We start from the raw sequence: 19,351 nt of genomic DNA on the forward strand, positions 1-19,351 counted from the left end.
TCCGTACAGGTGTACGGATTTCGACCGTACACTTGCCAACTGTGCAGCTCACGTCCTATGTCTGTACACATCTCCTTGCAGCAGTCCGTACAACTAGTACGGGATTGCTTCGTTTGCAGGTGTTGTGCTGGAGAAGACTCTGTGCACGTTATTTTCTTTGCAGGTACATTTTGCAGGGAACCCTTGTTTGGCAGAGCAGATTTTTAGGCAGATTTGAGCATATTCCTTGAATTGGGCATTTTGCAAAATTTGGGGCTTTTCGTGGATTTGCCCCAATTTCAACTCAATTTCACCTCAACATTTGGGGCTTTTGCAATTACACTGCAATTTTGCAGTGAAATTTGGGGCTTTTGCAGGCAGAGAGCAATTTGAGCAACATTTGGGGCTTTTAGACCATTGGCCCCTTTCTGGTTGCAATTTCAAGCCACAAATTGGGGCTTTTGTGTTGGGAGAGCAATTTTGCAGGTTTCAATTGACACTGCCTTTCTGTGAGTGTTTTGAAGCACTTTTGGCAGGTTTTGGGAGAGATTGGATGCTCTGGCAGATTTCTGACAAAGACATTACAGAGATTTGAGTTGCATTTTTAGCCAGTGTTTGGCTGTGTTTTTTTGGGATTTGTGCACTCCATTCCTAGCAGGGAATTCAGATTTGCATTTGCTGTATTTTCTTTCTCAGACATGGCCCATCAAAATTAGAATGATTTCGGTTTCAATGGTCTCTCACAAGAGGATAAGCTGGATGGTACCAACTACTCCCTCTGGAGTTTTATGGTACGCAATATTCTGATTTCTCGTAATTTGTGGGACTATGTAAATGGGGATGAGTTCCGGCCAGCAAATGTGGCACCTAATACCCCTCCCCAACAAGGAGGCAGAGGTCGTGCACAGGGTACAGCTGTAGCACAAGTTATTGGTGCAGTTATACCTACAACTCCAGAGCAGAAGAGATGGGATTGAAAACATGGCTTCACAAGCAGGTGAACATGCCATGCTTTCAAAATTTAAGCCTAAAGGGCAAAGACTTCAGCAAATCAGCCTTCCAGTGGTTCAGGACAGCCTTCTCAAAAGGCTAAGGGTGATGCAGGTAAGCCCAAGAAGAAGGGAATATGTCATTACTGCAAAAAGCCAGGTCACTACATTGGAGAATGCAAGAAAAGGCTTGCAAAAGAAAAGAAAAACAGCTCCGGTATGGCTGTTTCAGATTCAGCTCCTCATGCATCTGACAATGAGCAAGCTACAGCCAACTTTGTGGAGCACGACTATGCCTTCTTGTCTTGCATTTCAGGCTCTGAGTTGGCTGCTCCGGATAGTACAGCCACTTGTAATGATGACTCTTATGCTTTTCTGACATGCAGTTATGATTCTTCCAAGGATGCATCAACTTTCAGTGTCAATGAGACAGAAAATACATGGTATTTTGACAGTGGTGCCTCAAAGCATATCACTTCCCGGAAGTGTCTTTTCACATCTCTGCATCCACCACCCATTGGTAAAAAGGTCACATGTGCCAACAACTCCTCCTATTCAGTTCGTGGTACAAGAGAAGTTGAACTTACAGCCATTGATGGCTCAACGTTCAGAATTTCTGATGTCTTGTATGTGCTTGGTATCACAAAAAATCTACTTTCAGTGTCCACTCTTAACAGAGCTGGATTTCAGATCATTTTTGAAGATGACAAGTGTGCAGTCCATGACAGAGAGCATGACTATGCCTTGAGATTGTCTGGCACTTTGTTACGTGGTCTTTTTCAGCTTGACATGTATGAGAAAAGACCAGCACATGCTCTTGCAGTTTCCACTCCTACTGTTGCTATGCAGAATGCGGAGTTATGGCATGCCAGATATGGACACATGCATTATGGCAGCTTAATGACGCTTCAAAAACATGCCATGGTTGATGCATTGCTTCCTCTTGAAACACCTCCTCCACATGCCTGTGAAGGGTGCATTCTTGGTAAAATGCACAGATCTCCTTTTAAGAAGGATGGATCAGTAAAAGCTGTTCAAAAATTACAGCTTATCCATAGTGATGTCTGTGGTCCCATGAGGACTCCATCATTGGGTGGTCATCTTCACTTTGTCACTTTTATAGATGACTACTCCAACTACACTTGGGTTTATGGGCTGAAACGCAAATCAGAAGTGTTTATGGTTCTCAAACACTTTGCAGCCATGGTTGAGAATGAATCTGGAGTCAAGATACAGACATTACGCACAGATAGAGGAGGGGAGTACTTGTCTGCAGTTTTTGATGCTTTTTTGAAAGACAAGGGCATTGTACATCAGCTTCCAGTAAGGCTAACTCCTCAGCAAAATGGCAAAGCTGAGAGGAAAAATCGTACTCTTATGGAGATGGATAGATGTATGCTAAAAAGCAAAAAATTGCCTCACAAATTTTGGCTTGAAGGTCTCATGTGTGCCAATTATGTTTTGAATCGGGTACCCACAAAAGCTTTGAAGACCAAGACTCCATATGAAGTTTGCAAGGGAGAAAGCCTTCTGTGGATCATTTCCGTGTCTTTGGATGCCTTGCATATGCTCATGTGCCCGTTGAGTTTCGGCATAAGTTGTCTGATAAGGCATAAGTTGAGTTTCGTCTCTACAATCTTGTCACACGCAAGATTATTGTCAGTAGAGATGTTATATTTTCAGAAAATTCAGCTCATACTCAAGCTGAATTTGATTTGCCTTCTTCTTCCGATGATGTCTTTAAGGGGTTACTACCCATTGCCTTGGGTTCCCCTACTGATATATGTGATGCAAATCAGAATTTTCAGATACCTCCACATGCTCCGATTCAGCCACAGGATGTCTTACCACCTCCACAAGCCGTGGAAGATGTTGTTCGGCAAGAAATTGCAGATATACATGCAGCAAAAACAGTCCCAAATCGGCTGTTACAAACTCTCAGGGAGAGTAAAATTGATGCTCCATTACCTGGCAGAACTCGGAGTGCAGTAAGGCGTGGGGGAGGTGCTCTTTCAGTTGAATCAGCTTATGCAGATACTCTTCTTGATGAGGAGGAACTTGACACATTTGAAGAGGCACAAGATAATGTGCATTGGATGAATGCCATGCACGATGAGTTGCAGTCCATTCAAAAAAATCAGACATGGGAAGTTGTCGATTTGCCACCAGGTAAACATGCCATAGGTACACGGTGGGTTTTCAAAGTTAAAAGAAAGCCAGATGGCACCATTGATTGGTACAAGGCAAGGCTGGTTGCAAAAGGATATGCTCAGAAAAAGGGCATAGACTATGAGGAGACTTTTGCTCCTACATCTAGAATGACAACCATCCGGTCAGTTATAGTAATGGTTGCAAATTTTCAATGGAATGTTCATCGGTTGGACACAAAAACAGCCTTCCTTAATGGAGACTTGTTGGAAGAGGTTTATGTCAAACAACCTCCAGGCTTTGAAATTTCAGGAAATGCACTTCAAGTATGCAAGCTGAATAAAGCTTTGTATGGGTTGAAACAAGCCCCACGTGCATGGTATGCAAAAAATCATGCCTTTCTGACCAGCAAGGGGCTGCACAACAGTCCAACTGAGAGCACCCTCTACATCAAGAAGGATGGGGGGGATATTTTAGTCATCATTCTTTATGTAGATGACTTACTGCTCACAGGGTCAAATGAAGATAATATTGCAGATTTTAAAGCTGAATTGCAGACCACTTTTCACATGTCAGATTTGGGGCTGCTACACTTTTCTTTGGGGATCCAGTTCACTCAAAGGAAAAGTGGCATCGGTATGTCTCAATCCAAGTATGTGCAAAAACTCTTGGACAGATTCAACATGCAGGATTGTAAGCCCATAGCTACTCCCATGGAGCCGGGGCTGAAGCTTACAATGCATGAAGCAGGTGAATGATTTGATGTCACACTCTACAGTCAGGTTGTTGGATGCCTCATTTATCTCTGCAATACACGACCTGATATTTGGTTTGCAGTTTCTCAGGTGAGCAGATATATGCACAGCCCAAAGACTATGCATTGGCAGGCTGTAAAACGCATCTTCCGTTATTTGCAAGGTACCAAGTCTTTTGGCTTGATGTTTCCCAGGGGGGGTGACTTGCAGATGCATGCCTACAGTGACTCAGATTGGGCTGGAGACTATGACACTAGGCAGTCCACAAGTGGCAATTGTTTCTTTTTGGGCAAAGCTTGTATTTCTTGGTTGAGCAAGAAACAATCTACAGTGGCTACCTCTTCATGTGAAGCTGAGTACAGGGCAGCTTTCACAGCGACAGTTGAATGTGTTTGGCTGCGTCGTTTATTTGCTGATCTTCATCTTTCATTGGAGGGTCCTTCTCCAATTCTCATTGATAGTCAGAGTGCTATTGCAGTGGCAAAGAAACCTGTGTTTCATGCTCGCACGAAGCACATTGAGGTTCACTATCACTACGTTAGAGAGAAGTTGCATGGAGGAGAGATTAGTATGATCTATGTGTCAACACATGACAATGTTGCAGACATTTTCACCAAAGCACTTCCACGTGAAAAGTTTGAGGCATTTCGTAGTGCCCTGAACTTATCTCCTTTTGGTGATTGATCATTTCCTTGTACATGACATTGGCATTGCAGGGGGGTGTTAGAATTACTGTTATAATTTAGCAGTGACCAATGTAATGTAATAAGTAGGTTAGGGGCACTTTTCCCTCACTTAGAGGTTTTTCCCCCTAACCACAGTTAGTTCACTAACTATGGTTAGTGAAGGATAAGGTTTTGTCACTTAGACAAAACCTATCACTCTATTCTGTTGTAATATACTCATCTAATTGCAACTATCTTTTTCAGCTCTCTCTCTCTCTCCTGCTCGTGCTCTCACACTTTGCTCTCTCCCTATTCCCACAAAATACTGTCAAAGCCTATCCAAGGCTCAAAATGCACCTCAATGCTTTGCTGAATGTCCAAAAATCTGCAAATAGAATCTGCAAAAAGCGGCAAAAGTCTGCAAATTGACTCGTACTGAGTCCAGAAATGCTTGCAAACTTCCAAAATGCTATTTTACTTGCAAAATTGCAACCCAAATGCATAAGCCCCAATTTCTTGTGGGAAATTGCATACAAAAGAGCGCAAATGCTTTGAAAGCCCCAAATGTTGTACAAATCGTATTCTGCCTGCAAAAGCCCCAAATTTCATTGCAAAATTGCAGTGTAATTGCAAAAGCCTGAAATTTTTGGACAACCTGCAAACCAACTGCAATGTTTGCCCACAAATATAGAATGCCCCAAGTTCTCTGCAAGATCTAAGCCAAACAATGGCTATCTGCAAACAATGCCTGCCAAAAAACCAATTGCTAGAGTACGTGCAAAAATAAAACTTGCATAGAAGGCCTGCAACAGAAGTGTACGGACACTTTCAGTCTGCACCGAGCTGACAGTACGGAACTATCAGTGTACGGTTATGTGCGGAATCTGCATAGTGTACGGATGACTATATGGTTGTACAATTTGTACGGACAGCGTTGACAGAATCGTATGGGTGGCACGGACGGTGCTGTACGGACTCTGATGCCGCAGCTATACGGAATGCGAGCCATACGGACGTACAGGACTAACACACATGTATGGAATCCATACAGTCGTACGGATTGTACGGGCGGAAGAGTTGGAGTTGAAGAGCGGGAGCTGGAGTGCGGGAGTAGGGAGCAGGTTTGGGAAGGAGAGTTGCTCTGATACCAAATGTGAGAAAACAGGAAGCAAAGGGCAAGAGTGATCAAAATGGAGAGAGTGAGCTGAACGTTGGTCACTCCCGAAAGTGTATTGAATGAAGTAAAGTACAATGAAAGAGATGAGGGTTTTGTCTAAGTGACAAAACCCTATCTAATCACTAACCGTAGTTAGATATTAGACCGTGGCTAGGGGGAAAAACCTCTAAGAGCGAAAAGTGCCCCTAACCCACTTATTACATTGCATTGGCCACTGCCTAGAACATAATAATAATTCTAACAAGGTCATTGTGTTCCATTGGCGGCCACTTTGGTTGCTATTTGGTAGGATATCATATATACTCTGTGCGCCATCTGGGAGTGTGGGACATTAGATTCTACAATGACCGCCAAAAGGCAGGAGCGTTTCTGCAAGGCTTGGCTTGCAGGTGTTCTTTACATTCTCACACCGCATTCTCACACCGCGATGGATTTTCTGGTTGTGTAGTCCCTCCCCCGGTTGCTAGCCCGTATCCCAAAGATACCCTAGGTAGAGAGCTGGGTTTCTGGGATGCAAGCTGGCCTATGCCAGGCTTGACGGGTTTTCTGGTCGGTGCCTTTGGGATAGCTGACTTATATGGTTTTGTTTTCAAGCATTAATAGAAAGCTCTTTTTTTTGTTTAAAAAAAATAAAATAATAATAATAAATATATAAAATGTGCCAAGATGAAATCTGTATGGACTTTGAAAAGGTAGGGCCATATTAGAATGGCCACATCTCACTAATTTAGAGGAATTGCAAGTATTTTTAGGTTTGTTAGGATTCTACCATCGAATAAGGATAGTGCTAAACTAGTGTTCCACCGATGGATCAGCTGAAGGGGACATTTGGGGAAGAACACCAAATAAAACCTTAAACTGGCTATAGTTGCAGCTGCAATGTTGAAGTTAGTGGATCCTAATGGACCATTCATGACAGAGAGTTGCAACACTTTGAACAAAGTGATCAACCAATTGCCTTTGAGAGTATAGACCACGCACAACAAAATTACTTAGCATATTACATGCTATAGTCTATTCTTTGAAAAAGTGGAGGCATTATTTGTATGATGTCAAATTCGAAATCCTACTTGATTAGGAAAGTATCAAATGGATTACTAGTGAAAGTTCAAGGAAAGAAAAACTCGATGGATTGAGTGAATGACGGAATTTTATTTCTAGCTGAGGTATTGAAAATGAAAATTTAATATCGTAGTAAATTCCTTTAGTTGAATGGCAATTGGGATTTACTCACTTTCTAGAGTCCTCCAAACGAAAATGTGAGCATGATGCTCCGTGCTTCGAAAGAAGGAAATCAAATAAAGAAAGAGATCTAATTAATTAGAGGATTTCATAGAGGAATCACATGGAAACGGCAACAAACCAAAGGTTGGTGAAGAAGGTATTAAATGGAAGAACCATACTATAGAACATCATTATCTACTCTACAAGGGTAGAGTATATATCTCGAATAGTCATGACATTAGCTGCCGAGGGGGGAGTAATTTTGTGGATATGGGTGGGTGTATATACAAACGTTGCTGTGCGCACGTGTCTATGTGTGTTGGGGCAGGGGACAAGGAAAAGGGGTATGTGTGGTGTGTTTGCATGTACGTTGATCCATGACATCAATGGAGGAGATTTTGGCAATCTGGTTTTAAGAAAAATAATAAGAAGGTTCTGATTATATCAACATTGTGTTAGACCTTGATGTCTTAGTGTGTTCCAACACATGCTGAGTTGAACTTATAGAAATTTCGAAAAGAAACATGTAACTTCAGAATGGTAGTTAACTTGGAGGTTTTTATATGGAGAGAGTTGTATATGGATTACTTTATAAATATGTGATATTGGTTCATTTATTTTGAAAAAGAGATTGCTCTCAAGTCTGGAGTAGAGGTAACTTTCATTATGCATCTAATGTGCCACTTGGTTTTAATGCAGACAGATCCTAATTGGAGCAACTTCTTATATGACAAAGCAAGCGATACGATTAATCTAATTGATTTTGGAGCTGCAAGGGAGTATCCAAAACAGTTCGTGGGTAACTACTTAAAGATGGTACTGATGCTTTCATCACATAAAATGCAAACGTTTGTGCTTTCAAGGTGGATACAATATTAATTTTCCCAAGAAAGAGATAATGGCGGAACAAAAGTTTCCCGTGCTACAGATACTTAAGCTCAATGAAGAGCTTGGGAGGCCACGAAGAGCATTACAGGTTTTGGAGAGGTTGTGTAGAAGTATGAAACAAAAGACTTTTGTCGTCAAAGTAGTAGTGCAAAGTACAAAAAGGACTACAAAATACCTGCCTTGAACTTGCAAACATCCTCTCTCTCTCTCAGTCTCTCTCTCATGGAGGTCTAGTCTATCCCATCCTTACTCAAAGGGGACCATCGGAGGCAAGGTATCACGCTTGATATAACCCACCACATATAGAGATCACAGAGGCCATGCCCCCCACCACATCGAGAGACGACTCGACAAAGGTAGTCACGAGGTATCCTCATATCCCACTAGAGGACCTCTCCATGATAAGCACTCATGGACTCCGAGTTGCTACTTCTAGATTCTAGATATTTTGATTCTCTTTGGGTTTTGTGTTTAGTATGTCACTTTGTAAAGGCCCTAGCGGGCCCTTGCACCAGCCCACGGTGGCTTTGTCTCATAAGCCCATGAGGCCTTTAGAAGACGTTAATTCTTCTCTCTCATGTCCGGCTATGCTCTACTTCGTCCGGTGTAAACATGGATGTTGTCAGATACTCAAGGTTCCCAAGTGTGTAAGAATCTTAACTGGTGCCCCGTCGAATATGAAGTGCTCTTAATATGTGTACGCTCGAGACGTTGAAGATCATGACCTTTGTTTTACCAAGTTGACCTCCAGGTCACGTGTCTCACAGAAGGTCTAGGTGTCACTGGTGGAGACCCTTGGTTGATGAGGAGAGTAGGACCACGTAATCCGCATACTAGCTACAAGTGAGCCAACTTTACCTATTGTCATGTTAGACTGGAGCTCATCAAAGTATAGGCCAAACAAGGCTAATACGTTGTTTGATTCCAGTCGTGCTCATGTGGTGCTTTGTTCATCAATGTTAGACTGGAGCTGAGACTGGAGCTCATCAATGTATAGGTCAAACAAGGTTAATAAAGAACAACCTTGTTTGATCCCAATCGTGCTCATGATGTCCTTTGTCCATCTAGTCATCGTCCTGAGTATGCCTTATATCATAGATTGTCTGGACTGCCTAGATGATATCTCGACTGTGCCCCAAGTTGTGTAGTTGCCTAAATAGCTGGACCCGTGGCATTGTGTCAAAAGTTCTACGTAAATCCACAAAGCAACAATAGATTCTCTCCTGCCGTGTCCTGGCCTCCTCAATGACAGCTCTCAGCATGAAAATGTGGTCCGCTGTAGCATGGTCTACTTGGAAGCCTGTCTGCCCAACAGCTCTGACTTCCTCATGCTCCGCAAACTAACCTACCTGATTGTGAAGTGGTGATTCATAAATCTTGGAAATGACATGTCCAATTGTAATGGTCCTATAGTTTTTGGGACTCGTGGGATCCCCTGCCTTATGGGTTGAGACAATGGTGTTAAGGGTTGATGCTCTCTCGGTGTTGCTTTGCTTGCATAGACATGAGCTCCTCATCGATAAAGACCTTACCACCCCTCATGCATGTTCATTTACGGTTGTGAACGGCCGAAAAAGTATATGAGACGAAGAGATTGAAGTCACCTTGAAAGTACATCTCTCGTGGGAGGAACTAGAGATGTCCATCACACCCCCAGAAACAAAAGATCTAATGTACCTAGGAACTACATGGAAGACTCCATGTATGAGAGTACTTGTTGTCATGTCCTATATGTATCGTGAGTCAAGTGTTCGTCATGAATAGTTTGAGCCTAGTGTGGGCCCGCCGCCCGACGAGGGTCCATTGAGAGTGCGAGTGTCTCTGGAGTATGTTTGAGTGCCACTGTTAGGCGCTGATGATGTCAGTGGGGATGTCATAGTAGCTAGTCCCTGCTATGCGTGATGGAGTTTATGGTTTTCTATGTTATGAGTGACTATCATGAGATTGAAACTGCACTATGTTGTGTTTTTAGAGGATGAGTTTGGGAATGTTCTTGGATTCATCTAGGTATATGCTTCTGCCATATTAGTGGACGTGCAAATTTCACCTTGTGAAGTTTTCATCCAAGTTGCGGCCTACTGGTATTGCGATAATTATTTCTATCTTAAATGGTGTGTTGCCCTATCAGCTAGATTTAGATGCTCGTTTGGGAGAGACTAAAATGAAATCGTTTAGACTTCACAAGCAGTTGTAGCTTGAATGAAGAGTTTTTGGACTACTTTTTGATTAGCCTTCTCCTTTAGTGCTAGCCTTCATCATGGCTGAGTCTGCCCTTCACCTTCGGAGTGCCGACAGAAACTCAGCACGAAGACTTTGTATAAATGGATTTTTAAGTATGTGTGGGTGTGTGGATTTGTATGTGTGAGAGCATATTTTTATACTATGGTCTACACCCACTGTTGGGCACTAATGATGTCAGTGGGGATGTCATAATAGCTAGTCCATGCTATGCGTGATGAAGTTTATGGTTTTCTATCTTATGAGTGACTATCGTGAGATTGGAACTGTACTATGTTGTGTTTTTAGAGAATGAGTTTGGGAATGTTCTTGGATTCATCTAGGTATATGTTTGAGATCACCTGTTGCTCTCCTCGACTCTGGACTCCTCTCTGAAGGGCATACTTGAGGATGGCGTGAGGCTGCTTGTCGCCTAGATAGTACAATGATGGTACCTCGAATGGGATGGGTGCTTGTGGGACGTGTGTCTTGTCTCCTACTGACTTGGTGTGCCTGAAAGTCAAGATCTCAATTCGGGCATCTCTTGACTATCTCCTTAATTGTGAAGAACTTTGTGATCCCTATCGTCTATGGCTGTGTCCCACGCTTGATCTCGTGAGTCTAGACTTGAGGTGGGTGACTTTGTATACAAAGAGAGTGGCACATTTTGGTTAGGGTAGTCAATGACACCGCTCATATGTGTGTATCCATGTGAAAAAGGCAAAGATATTTCCCTTGAATCCCATAGTATCTAGGACATGGCATTGAGGCATGCTCCTTCATTTCCACCCCATGCGTGTCACAAAGCGCACATAGTCTCAAGTCTCCAAGTGTCGAGTTGGTGCAATCTCGTGCCCTTCCTCAATCTGAAGCCTGTGGTATGAGGTCTTGAGCTGGCCCATGCCGATCCACACTACATGAGAAAATGAGTCTATAGGTACCTGGGCTGTCTGGATGAAGCCATCCTTGCAAATGAAGAAAACACTCCTAGTACAAGGCTATCTTCGTCGCAATTGGAATAGAAAGAGATATGCATGTCAGATGGATGTATATCTGCCATAGATTGTCCTCACGAGTGGGTGCATGAGAGATATCCATGTCAGATGCATGCATATCTGCCATAGATCATATTCAGGAATGATCCGATGGGCCTCTTGCTGTGTCAGGCGCAAGAACAGGGCATCTAGTGAGTACTAATCGGTGGTATGTGGTCAATAGATATGCCTTGTGATTGGTACCATCTGGATACTCATGCATACCATCACCTCTTGTCTCCCTCGGCTACAAGCTGCATAGATGATGAAAGGGCTCTCCGTGGCAATCTTTGCTAATGTACATCAGTCTGGGGACGAGCATTTTTCGAGCGAAATCTTCTGAGCGTCCGAGTGAAGGAAAAAAAAAGCTTCCAACTATGCAAAAATATGACAAAAATGGATAAGAAGAAAACATAGTTTCACTTAGAAATATGAAAAGTATTATAGGAATGCCTATTTTATACACGAATATTTATGTGAATCTTTGGGAATGGTGAGAACATAATGGGATGGCTTTTGAAGAAACCCACATGTAGAGTAGACTTCTCTATGAAAATTCCCTTATGATCCTTCTTACAACTTTTTACTTAATAGGGGGTGACATTGAAAAACCTCTCTCAACCTATCTTCATGAAAGGGTTTCTCCAAAGAAAACTCATTGAAGCAAGCCATCAAGGTAGTTTCGCGAGCGATACCCCTTTGAACAAGGTGTTTCAAGGTAGTTTCGCTGGCGAAACTACCTTGGACAGCACTTTTAAAAGTGACATAACTTTCACATCCAATGTCCAAATATAGTCATTCAGCCACTCAAATTGATCGGAAAACCCCATTTGAGTACATCTATGGGGTTATATTTTGGAAAACCTTGCATATATAGTATTAAATATTACATGTATTTTATGAGAGTGATATATAAGCCCAAGTTAATACTTATTTACAGTAATTTAAACTTCTGTAGAAACATGTCCATAAATATCTGGTTATTAATACTATAAAAACACTTGAAAGATATTGCCATATGATATAAATGTGTTTAATAAGTAATTATTTATGTATAATATTATTATATTAAGAGTGATTATGAGGGACGTTTCTTAAATGAATTATTTTTCAATACTTTTTTAAGGTAATAACAAGGGTACAAAGGGATGTCTATGAATAAGAAGATTTATGTTATGTAAAAATGAATGAGTGACTAGTCTGTATATTTTTATGATAAAGGGATCTAGTTCCAATGAAAATAAAAGTGTAAAAACCATGTTTCCTAAAGAAATACTATTTTTAAAATCTCTTGAAAAACACGCTCGTATAAACCTGGTCATAGGTTTTTGCTCGTAACATTGACGCATCCCATCAGTCCAGCCGAGCTGTCTAACTCGTTCCAGACAGGTGATGATGTAGAATGAGACATCTGTGTGGAGGGGTCTCACAGCAAAATCTGCTGAGAGAAAGAAAGAAAGTCTATTAATGTCCATGGGAGACCAATAGGTCTATGGGACACTTCAAAAACCAGTTAATACATCCGTTCCAGGAGGGCATAAGGGAGCTCCCAAGGAGTGCATAAAGCGACTTCAAGCTATTATAAAGTATCTACATTGTAGGTTGAAAATAAGACAATAAACAGCCATACATCAGTTTAAGACTGAGGGTCTTTTGGTTTTGATTTAAATTCCTTGATGAGGGCCACGGGATACACTCCCCATTTCCATCCTTCCTAGCGAGGCCTTGACCTTAATTCCATTTCCTTTTGGTTCAGATAAGCTCATGTGAGTTCCTCAGCTGTCCATATCTTGGTCCCTTTCAGCTTGTAGGATTGGTGAAGAAGCTCAATCCGTATATGCAGTGTGCAAGTGTAATCATGGCATGCTGCTGGGAGTGGCGGATATTAGTTGTGGGATTTGTCCCATCTTCGTCTTCTTCCAGCCATTCAATGCTCGGGGTGGTAGAGACTCATTGTACGTATCCTCCTCATTGAAACCAGCCCTCAGGAAGGTCTCCTATCCTGATCTTCAGTCCATTGCCGTGCCTGGCTTTGTGCTCCTTAATGTCAGCCTAAATGTAAGGTTTTACCCTTGTGTCAACCTCTACAGTCACTTCCTTCTTGATTGTTTGCACTTCTTTTTGAACAAGCTCTTTGACTGTAGATACAACTGGGGAGGAGGAGAGGCATGGTAGGTCTGCATTACCTCAGAGATTACGGCTTGCTGTCTGGGTCCTTAGAGGTCCTGGATTTGGGCTACCAAAACTGGCATGTGTAACTTTAAGTCTCGCAGTTCTTGCTGTAAATAGAAAATCCGCTCATGGGGGCCAATGATGGGATGGTCAAGGCCCCCCCATTGGTATGTCTTTGTGTAGGGAGATGGCGTGGAGGCAGCAACTGCAGAGTGTAGGAATTTTCCAAGTGGGGTCGAGATGGGGTTCAGCCCAACTCCGGAGGGAGCTGTTTGGAGGTTGGGATGGGCTGGACAGAAGTGGGTTGGACTTGGCTTGGCTAAGCAACGAGGAGAGAAGCGGGATGAAGGGCGGGGTTGGGGGGGAGAGCAGAAAGGGGGAGGGGGGGGGGGAGAAAGAAAGAAAGAAAGATGTATTAACATCTGCGGGAGGCCTCTCAGGCCTATGAGACAAATGCAAAGCCAAAAGGTAACTCATACAAGCCACTAAGGGCTGAAGCAAAGGGCTCACTAAGGCCCTTGCTGAAAGCTAAAGTGCTAAGCTAGTGAACAAAGTAGTAGAGTAGCAAAAAATCAGGAGAGTGTGAGGTGTTCAGAGCTAATGCTCCCAGTACATGCCCAGGTTCCATATATCTAGGTAACCTAGTGGCCCTTTGATGAGATGTGAGAAGCTCTCGTATCCGTGTCTATCGAGCTGTCTCTCGATGCGGTGGAGGGCGTGGTCTCTTGATCTCTGTATCCGAAGGACTAGCGTGCCAGCCACCCATCTTGGGAAATGCATGCCTGCAGCAAAAGACAACCGCACAAATGCACAAAGGCCCAACCAGCAGCCTGTACAGCAGTACAGCTGCTTCAAATCACCAACAGCAGGTCCATACAGCCATATGTGACCTCGAGGAGCGTGCAGTAGCCATACAACCTGCAGCGTGCATAGGAGTCCGTACAGCTGATGATCAAAGTGCCTCGGGATTCGTGCCAAAAATGTGAGCAAAGGAGCAGCCTCGAAAATCGTGCAACAGCAAGTAACGTGGGGAAAAGGCGATCTCCAAAATGCGTGAAAAATGAATAACCCCATAGAAAACGTACGTTGGCCTTGGAAGGAGAGGAAGAGGGTAGGTATGCATGAGGGAATGCCACGTGGCCCCCTCATTAAAGCTCTAACCCTTGCAAACCAATGGAACATTGGTTTGCCCCTCACATTAAAATCCTAACCCTTTCTAACCAATGAAACATTGGTTTCCTTGGGCCTAACTTTAAGACCTCTCTAAACCTTGCCTTGCCCCTAGCAAGTAGGCCTAGTGTGTGCACCTAGGGACTTCTGGAAAGTGTCGCTTCCCTTGGGCTAGGCCCCTAAGCCAAAGTTAGTGACGGTTCATAACTTCATGTCCTCGTGACATCATCCTAGACCCCATGGTCACCTGTAGCCTCTCAAATCCCTTTAAGTCAGTAGCTGAAAGGTCACTCCCCCAAAAAGGTGCTGTATACATGGCAGTCGGTCTCAGGAGAGTGTAAAAAAGCCAGCCCTTCATCGGTGGATCCTGGAAATGCATCGCTTGGGATGTGTTGAAGATCATAACCTTGGTTTTCCCAAGGTTGACTGTCAGGTCCCTCTCTCTACAAGGCCTCCATGTGTTTCTGCAAACCCGCTGCTGAGGACGAAATGAGGACTATGTCATTTGCTTAAAGTAGTATGTGTACCATCAAATTAGCCAATAGGGAGCCCTCTTCTCCTAGGCGATCAATGAAGGATGTGATGTCATCAATGTATAGTGCGAAGAGAGTTGATGAGAGGGGGTAGTCCTACTTCACCCCTAGTGTTCTCAACCCAATCTGATAGCCCCCCAAGAGTACGGAATCGCCCTCTGACGGACTCGTATAGACTCATCACTCACGAGATCATGACCTCTAGGAGATCCAGCTCCTATAGTTGCCTGATTAGGCGAGAGGGAGGGACAGTGTCGAAAGCTTTCCGAAAGTCCACGAAGCAAGTGTATACCTTCTCGCGTCTGGACTTTGCCTCCTCGATAATGGCTTTTAGGTTAAAAATATGGTACAGTGTGGAATGCTGTCTTCGGAAGCCTGCTTGCCCACCAAGAGCTTGCTGTCCATGGTCCTTTGTTCCCCTATTCCCTTGCCTTATGTATCGGTACAATGGTGGTGGTGCTCCAAGTAGGTCGGAATCCATGACATAGTGCGTGGTTGAATAGCTGTGCTAGAACTGGGGCCAGGACCTCCTGTCCATGTGCAAAGTGCTCTGTACGTAGCCCCTCACGGTCTGATGCTCTCTGGTTGTGTAGACGAAGGAGGGTATTCCTCACGTTCTGTGCAGTGAACAAGTGACAAGTAGTGGGTTTGGGTATAGAGGACATATCTGGTGGCATTTGACTTGGGATAAGGAGCATGCATATCTGTGCCAAAACTCTGGGTCCGTGATGGGTCCCTAGCCGATAGTTGGGTCTCCCCCTCGAAAGGATCCGACCACCTCATCAATCTTGCGAGTGAGAAAAGTCCGCTTCTTAGGTTGTGTCATCCGACATGAGATGCGATGCGCCTCAAAATAAGGTCAGGTGTCCCGACTCCCAGGGCCTGCTCGCATGTGAGGTGAGCTCTCATCTTCTTACACTCATCATCATACCAGGGGTTCTGAGGCATCTTACCAACTGGGGCATTTGCAGATCGAGTCGTAGGGAAAGATATGATGGCAGCCTCGTGTACCATTGAAGCCAAAGTGGCGGAAATCTGAGCAAGGTCCACCTCCGTTGTGTGTAGGGTCAGAAGCTCTCGAGCTAAGTGACTCACGTAGACTGGATCGAGAGTTCGGTCAAAGTGAACATGGGTCCGAGTGGGCGCATGGAGGACTCTCTCTGTGACTGGCCTGGTAGTGGAAATACAGAATATTAGGTATGAGTGATCAGCACCGAGTAGGGGAGGGGGTACTAAAAAGTCGTGAATCTGAGATGCAAAGGTAAGGGAGCCCATCAGGTAGTCCACTGTGCTTGCCCCCCCTCCATGTGGCAAACAAGTGAGTCCACCGGATGATGGCCATCTCTGAAGGCCGTTGTATATGATCATATCATATAGTGTTCCCATCACAAGTAGGTGCCGCCCATATGTTGTCATGTGTGGAGCATCTACTGAGTGTCTCACTATCTTGAGCTCAGGCGCATCTAACTCTGGTACTATGAGGGAATCGGATGCAAAGTCAGGTAGTCCCCCCTGGTTGTCCCCTGTGCGTGCATTGAAGTCACCAAGGAGGAGGGTGTCACCCTGTATCAAGAACTCTGTGATATCATCATGTATACTCTCATACGGGCTGTCCCTTCTGTGGCAAGCAACCTCATGTGCATAGGATGATGTATCCGGAGGAACGTAGCACACTGCAATGAAGATCGGTCGTGCCTTTGGTATCTGAACTCTAATCCACATGTGCCGTGCATGTTCCTCTTTCCTAACCACTGAAAGGAGTGGCCTGAGAGCTGATTTGAAGAGGACAGCCACACCCCCAGAACCTTGTACTCCACTATCCCTCCTCAATTCCCTCCTATGGGCAGAGTCCCATGTGTATCGTGTCCCGGTGGGCAGCCCTCTCTCTGGGCTCTCGTGTGTCTCAGTGTAGAAGACTATATCTCTGTTAGTGTATGTCTCCAAGAACCCTCCTAGGTCGGACCTAAGGGTGCCATTACAATTCCACACTGCCATCTTCAATTTGTTTTGCGTACTCGTCCCATGGTTCAGACACCGTCATGTGGTGTCCCCTTCTCCTGCATCTCGTACTTCTCTTTCTGCCCTCTCTCGAATGATCACCTTGCCATCTCTGTAAACTGCCCATTTCCCCTCTTGTCTTGCAGCCATCACCCGCACCATTCCTTCTGCTCTATGCTCATGCTGTAGGAGTGTGAGGTTTTCATCTAGATAGATCTTGGTCCCCTTCAGTGTTGCCCGTGTACTCATGAGGGTGGATCTATCTGTGGCTGTCCGTAACTTTACAACCAAGGGCCTCGTTGGTGCATCTGCTTTACCCACTCTCCAAGCTGATTCACAAGTAAGGTTGACTCTCATCTTGTCAAAGAGGGTTTGGCATCTGACATGGGGCTATCACCTACAGGTAGACCTCTGACCAGCACATTCAAAATCTTACTGCCCCGTCGTTTTTCTTCTTCAAGGGTTTCAGAGATCAGCTCCCTTTTCTTTGGTGTTGTGCATCCTTCCTTTGGCACCTTCTTTGCATCTTTGAGCTGTTGCATTTGTTCTTTAATGGTGTTCAGCGCCTCGTTAAATGGTGGCTGAAACTCCCCTTCCTCCCAGTGTGCACTTGCCTTCAGTTTGTCATTCTCATCTTAGAGGGCAGCAACCTGGGCTTCTAATATCTCAATCTGAGAGGCCAAATGACTGGTTTTTTCACCTAGAGCACAATTCATGTCCTGCAACATTTTACCTTTTTCGCATGTCCGTTTGGTTTGCATCTCCTCTTGCCATTTCTTCATTTCATCTTGCATTTGGGTTCGGAGGTTTGAGAGCTCATCTCCCTTGGTCTCTCTCAGCTTCTTGCATACGCATTCAATTATACTTCCTTGAGTGTTGATATGCAAGCCTTGACACTCGGGTCTTCTATCTTCTCTGCCTTCGTCCAAATGAGGCTATACTTCCGGTCCTTCTCACCTCTTGTTTTCTGATTGGGTGAGCTCTCTTTTGTCCCCATATTGGCAGCCTTTCTTCATCTTGTAATCTTCTTGGAGTGTTTTTTTTTTCTTGCAGGTGCAGATTCGGTGCAGACTGCGAGAGTTGAGGGAGGCCTTGAGGTCTTGAGGCGCTGGCCACCAAGGTCAGCCTCGATGACTAGCAGCCTGAGCCTGCCTCACAAGCAGTGCATAGCGCATAGCTGGTAGCTGCATACACACATGTGCCCCGTTACCCCAGCAGCAGGCGTCACACAAAGAAGGGGGGATGAGAAGCCCCCGCAATGGCTAGAGGGCTCCTGCGACGCCTGCGATAACTTGGAGGGGAAGACGAGGCTCCCACAACAGCGAGCAGGGTGGAGACATGCAGCAAGGGTGGCGGGAGGGTGAGCAAGGAGCAGGGAGCAAGGCAGGTGGAGGTGGAGAGCAAGGGTGGCGGGGGGGGTGAGCAGCTAGCGTGGAGGGGAGCATGGCGGGGAGCAGCAGATGCAACAGCAGCAACATGGTGGGGAGCAGCATGGAGAGCAAGGCGTGGGGGGGCAGCATGGCGGGGAGAGAGCTGGTAGCATGGCGGGGAGCAGCATGGTGGAGAGAGAGAGAGAGAGAGAGAGAGAGAGAGAGAGAGAGAGAGTTTATTAAAGTCTTCGGAAGACCGATGGGTCTATGAGACTGCGAAAAAACCTCAATACAATGAGCTATGGTAGTGGAGCTACTAAACGAGCGTCCACACCAATGTGGAATGCAATATTATGTAAAATGGCATTACTAAGTCCTAAGTACATCATAGTCATATCCCGACTATATATATATATATATATATATATCAATCTCAGCATCGTCGTCGGCATCACCATCATAACCATCATCATCATCATCGTTAGCAACAGAACATCAGGATGGATGAGGCCGTGGAAGCGGAGGCATGAGGTCAGCAATAGAGCGATGTTGCCCCCTCAAGGGTGCAGTCTTGGTACGTCTCCTCGTTGTAGCTCTGCGTCTAACCAAGGCCATCGTGACCCCTGTCAATCGGGCTCCGACCCTAAACAAGGAGGGGATGTCCCCAAGTGTGATCTGTGAGTCAACCCTCTGTCTGAGCTATCGGATCACAGGCTCCGAGTCGCGGTCATGTCGAGGTCTCGCCTCATGGGGGTCTTTGTGATCTGGCTGAAAGAACTCCGTGATAGAGCTCTGGGAGAAGTCTGCTCCTGTCTCCGTGCTCAGAGTATCCTATCTCGGTGTCTGAGCATCTCATGAATGAAACCAGCCAAACATTACTGGTTTGGGTAGGAGAGGACACGAGCCAACATCCCAGAACTATCTCTGAAGAGGCAGTAGAAATGCCCTCAGATCTCATAGTAAACAGGACATCTGAAGATGAAATGCCCCTCTGTCTCAACCTCTTGCATGTCACACAGTGTGCATATGCGC

At 44.8% G+C, this 19,351-nt stretch overlaps 1 protein-coding gene across 1 annotated transcript in view; it reads left to right on the top strand.

Moving 5' to 3' along the window:
* ABC1 (ABC transporter 1) overlaps window positions 1-19,351 on the top strand; it is a 111,974-nt gene that overhangs the window by 65,186 nt on the left and 27,437 nt on the right. Inside the window, exon 7 of the mRNA XM_087385992.1 lies at window positions 7,637-7,753. Coding sequence (XP_087242118.1) covers window positions 7,637-7,753 — 117 coding nt within the window. The remainder of the gene's footprint in view (window positions 1-7,636; window positions 7,754-19,351) is intronic.

Source organism: Dipteris shenzhenensis, chromosome 15 (assembly GCF_047967505.1).
Source record: "Dipteris shenzhenensis isolate YYH24624 ecotype China chromosome 15, Dip_SZ_1.0, whole genome shotgun sequence".
Classification (NCBI taxonomy): Eukaryota; Viridiplantae; Streptophyta; class Polypodiopsida; order Gleicheniales; family Dipteridaceae; genus Dipteris; species Dipteris shenzhenensis.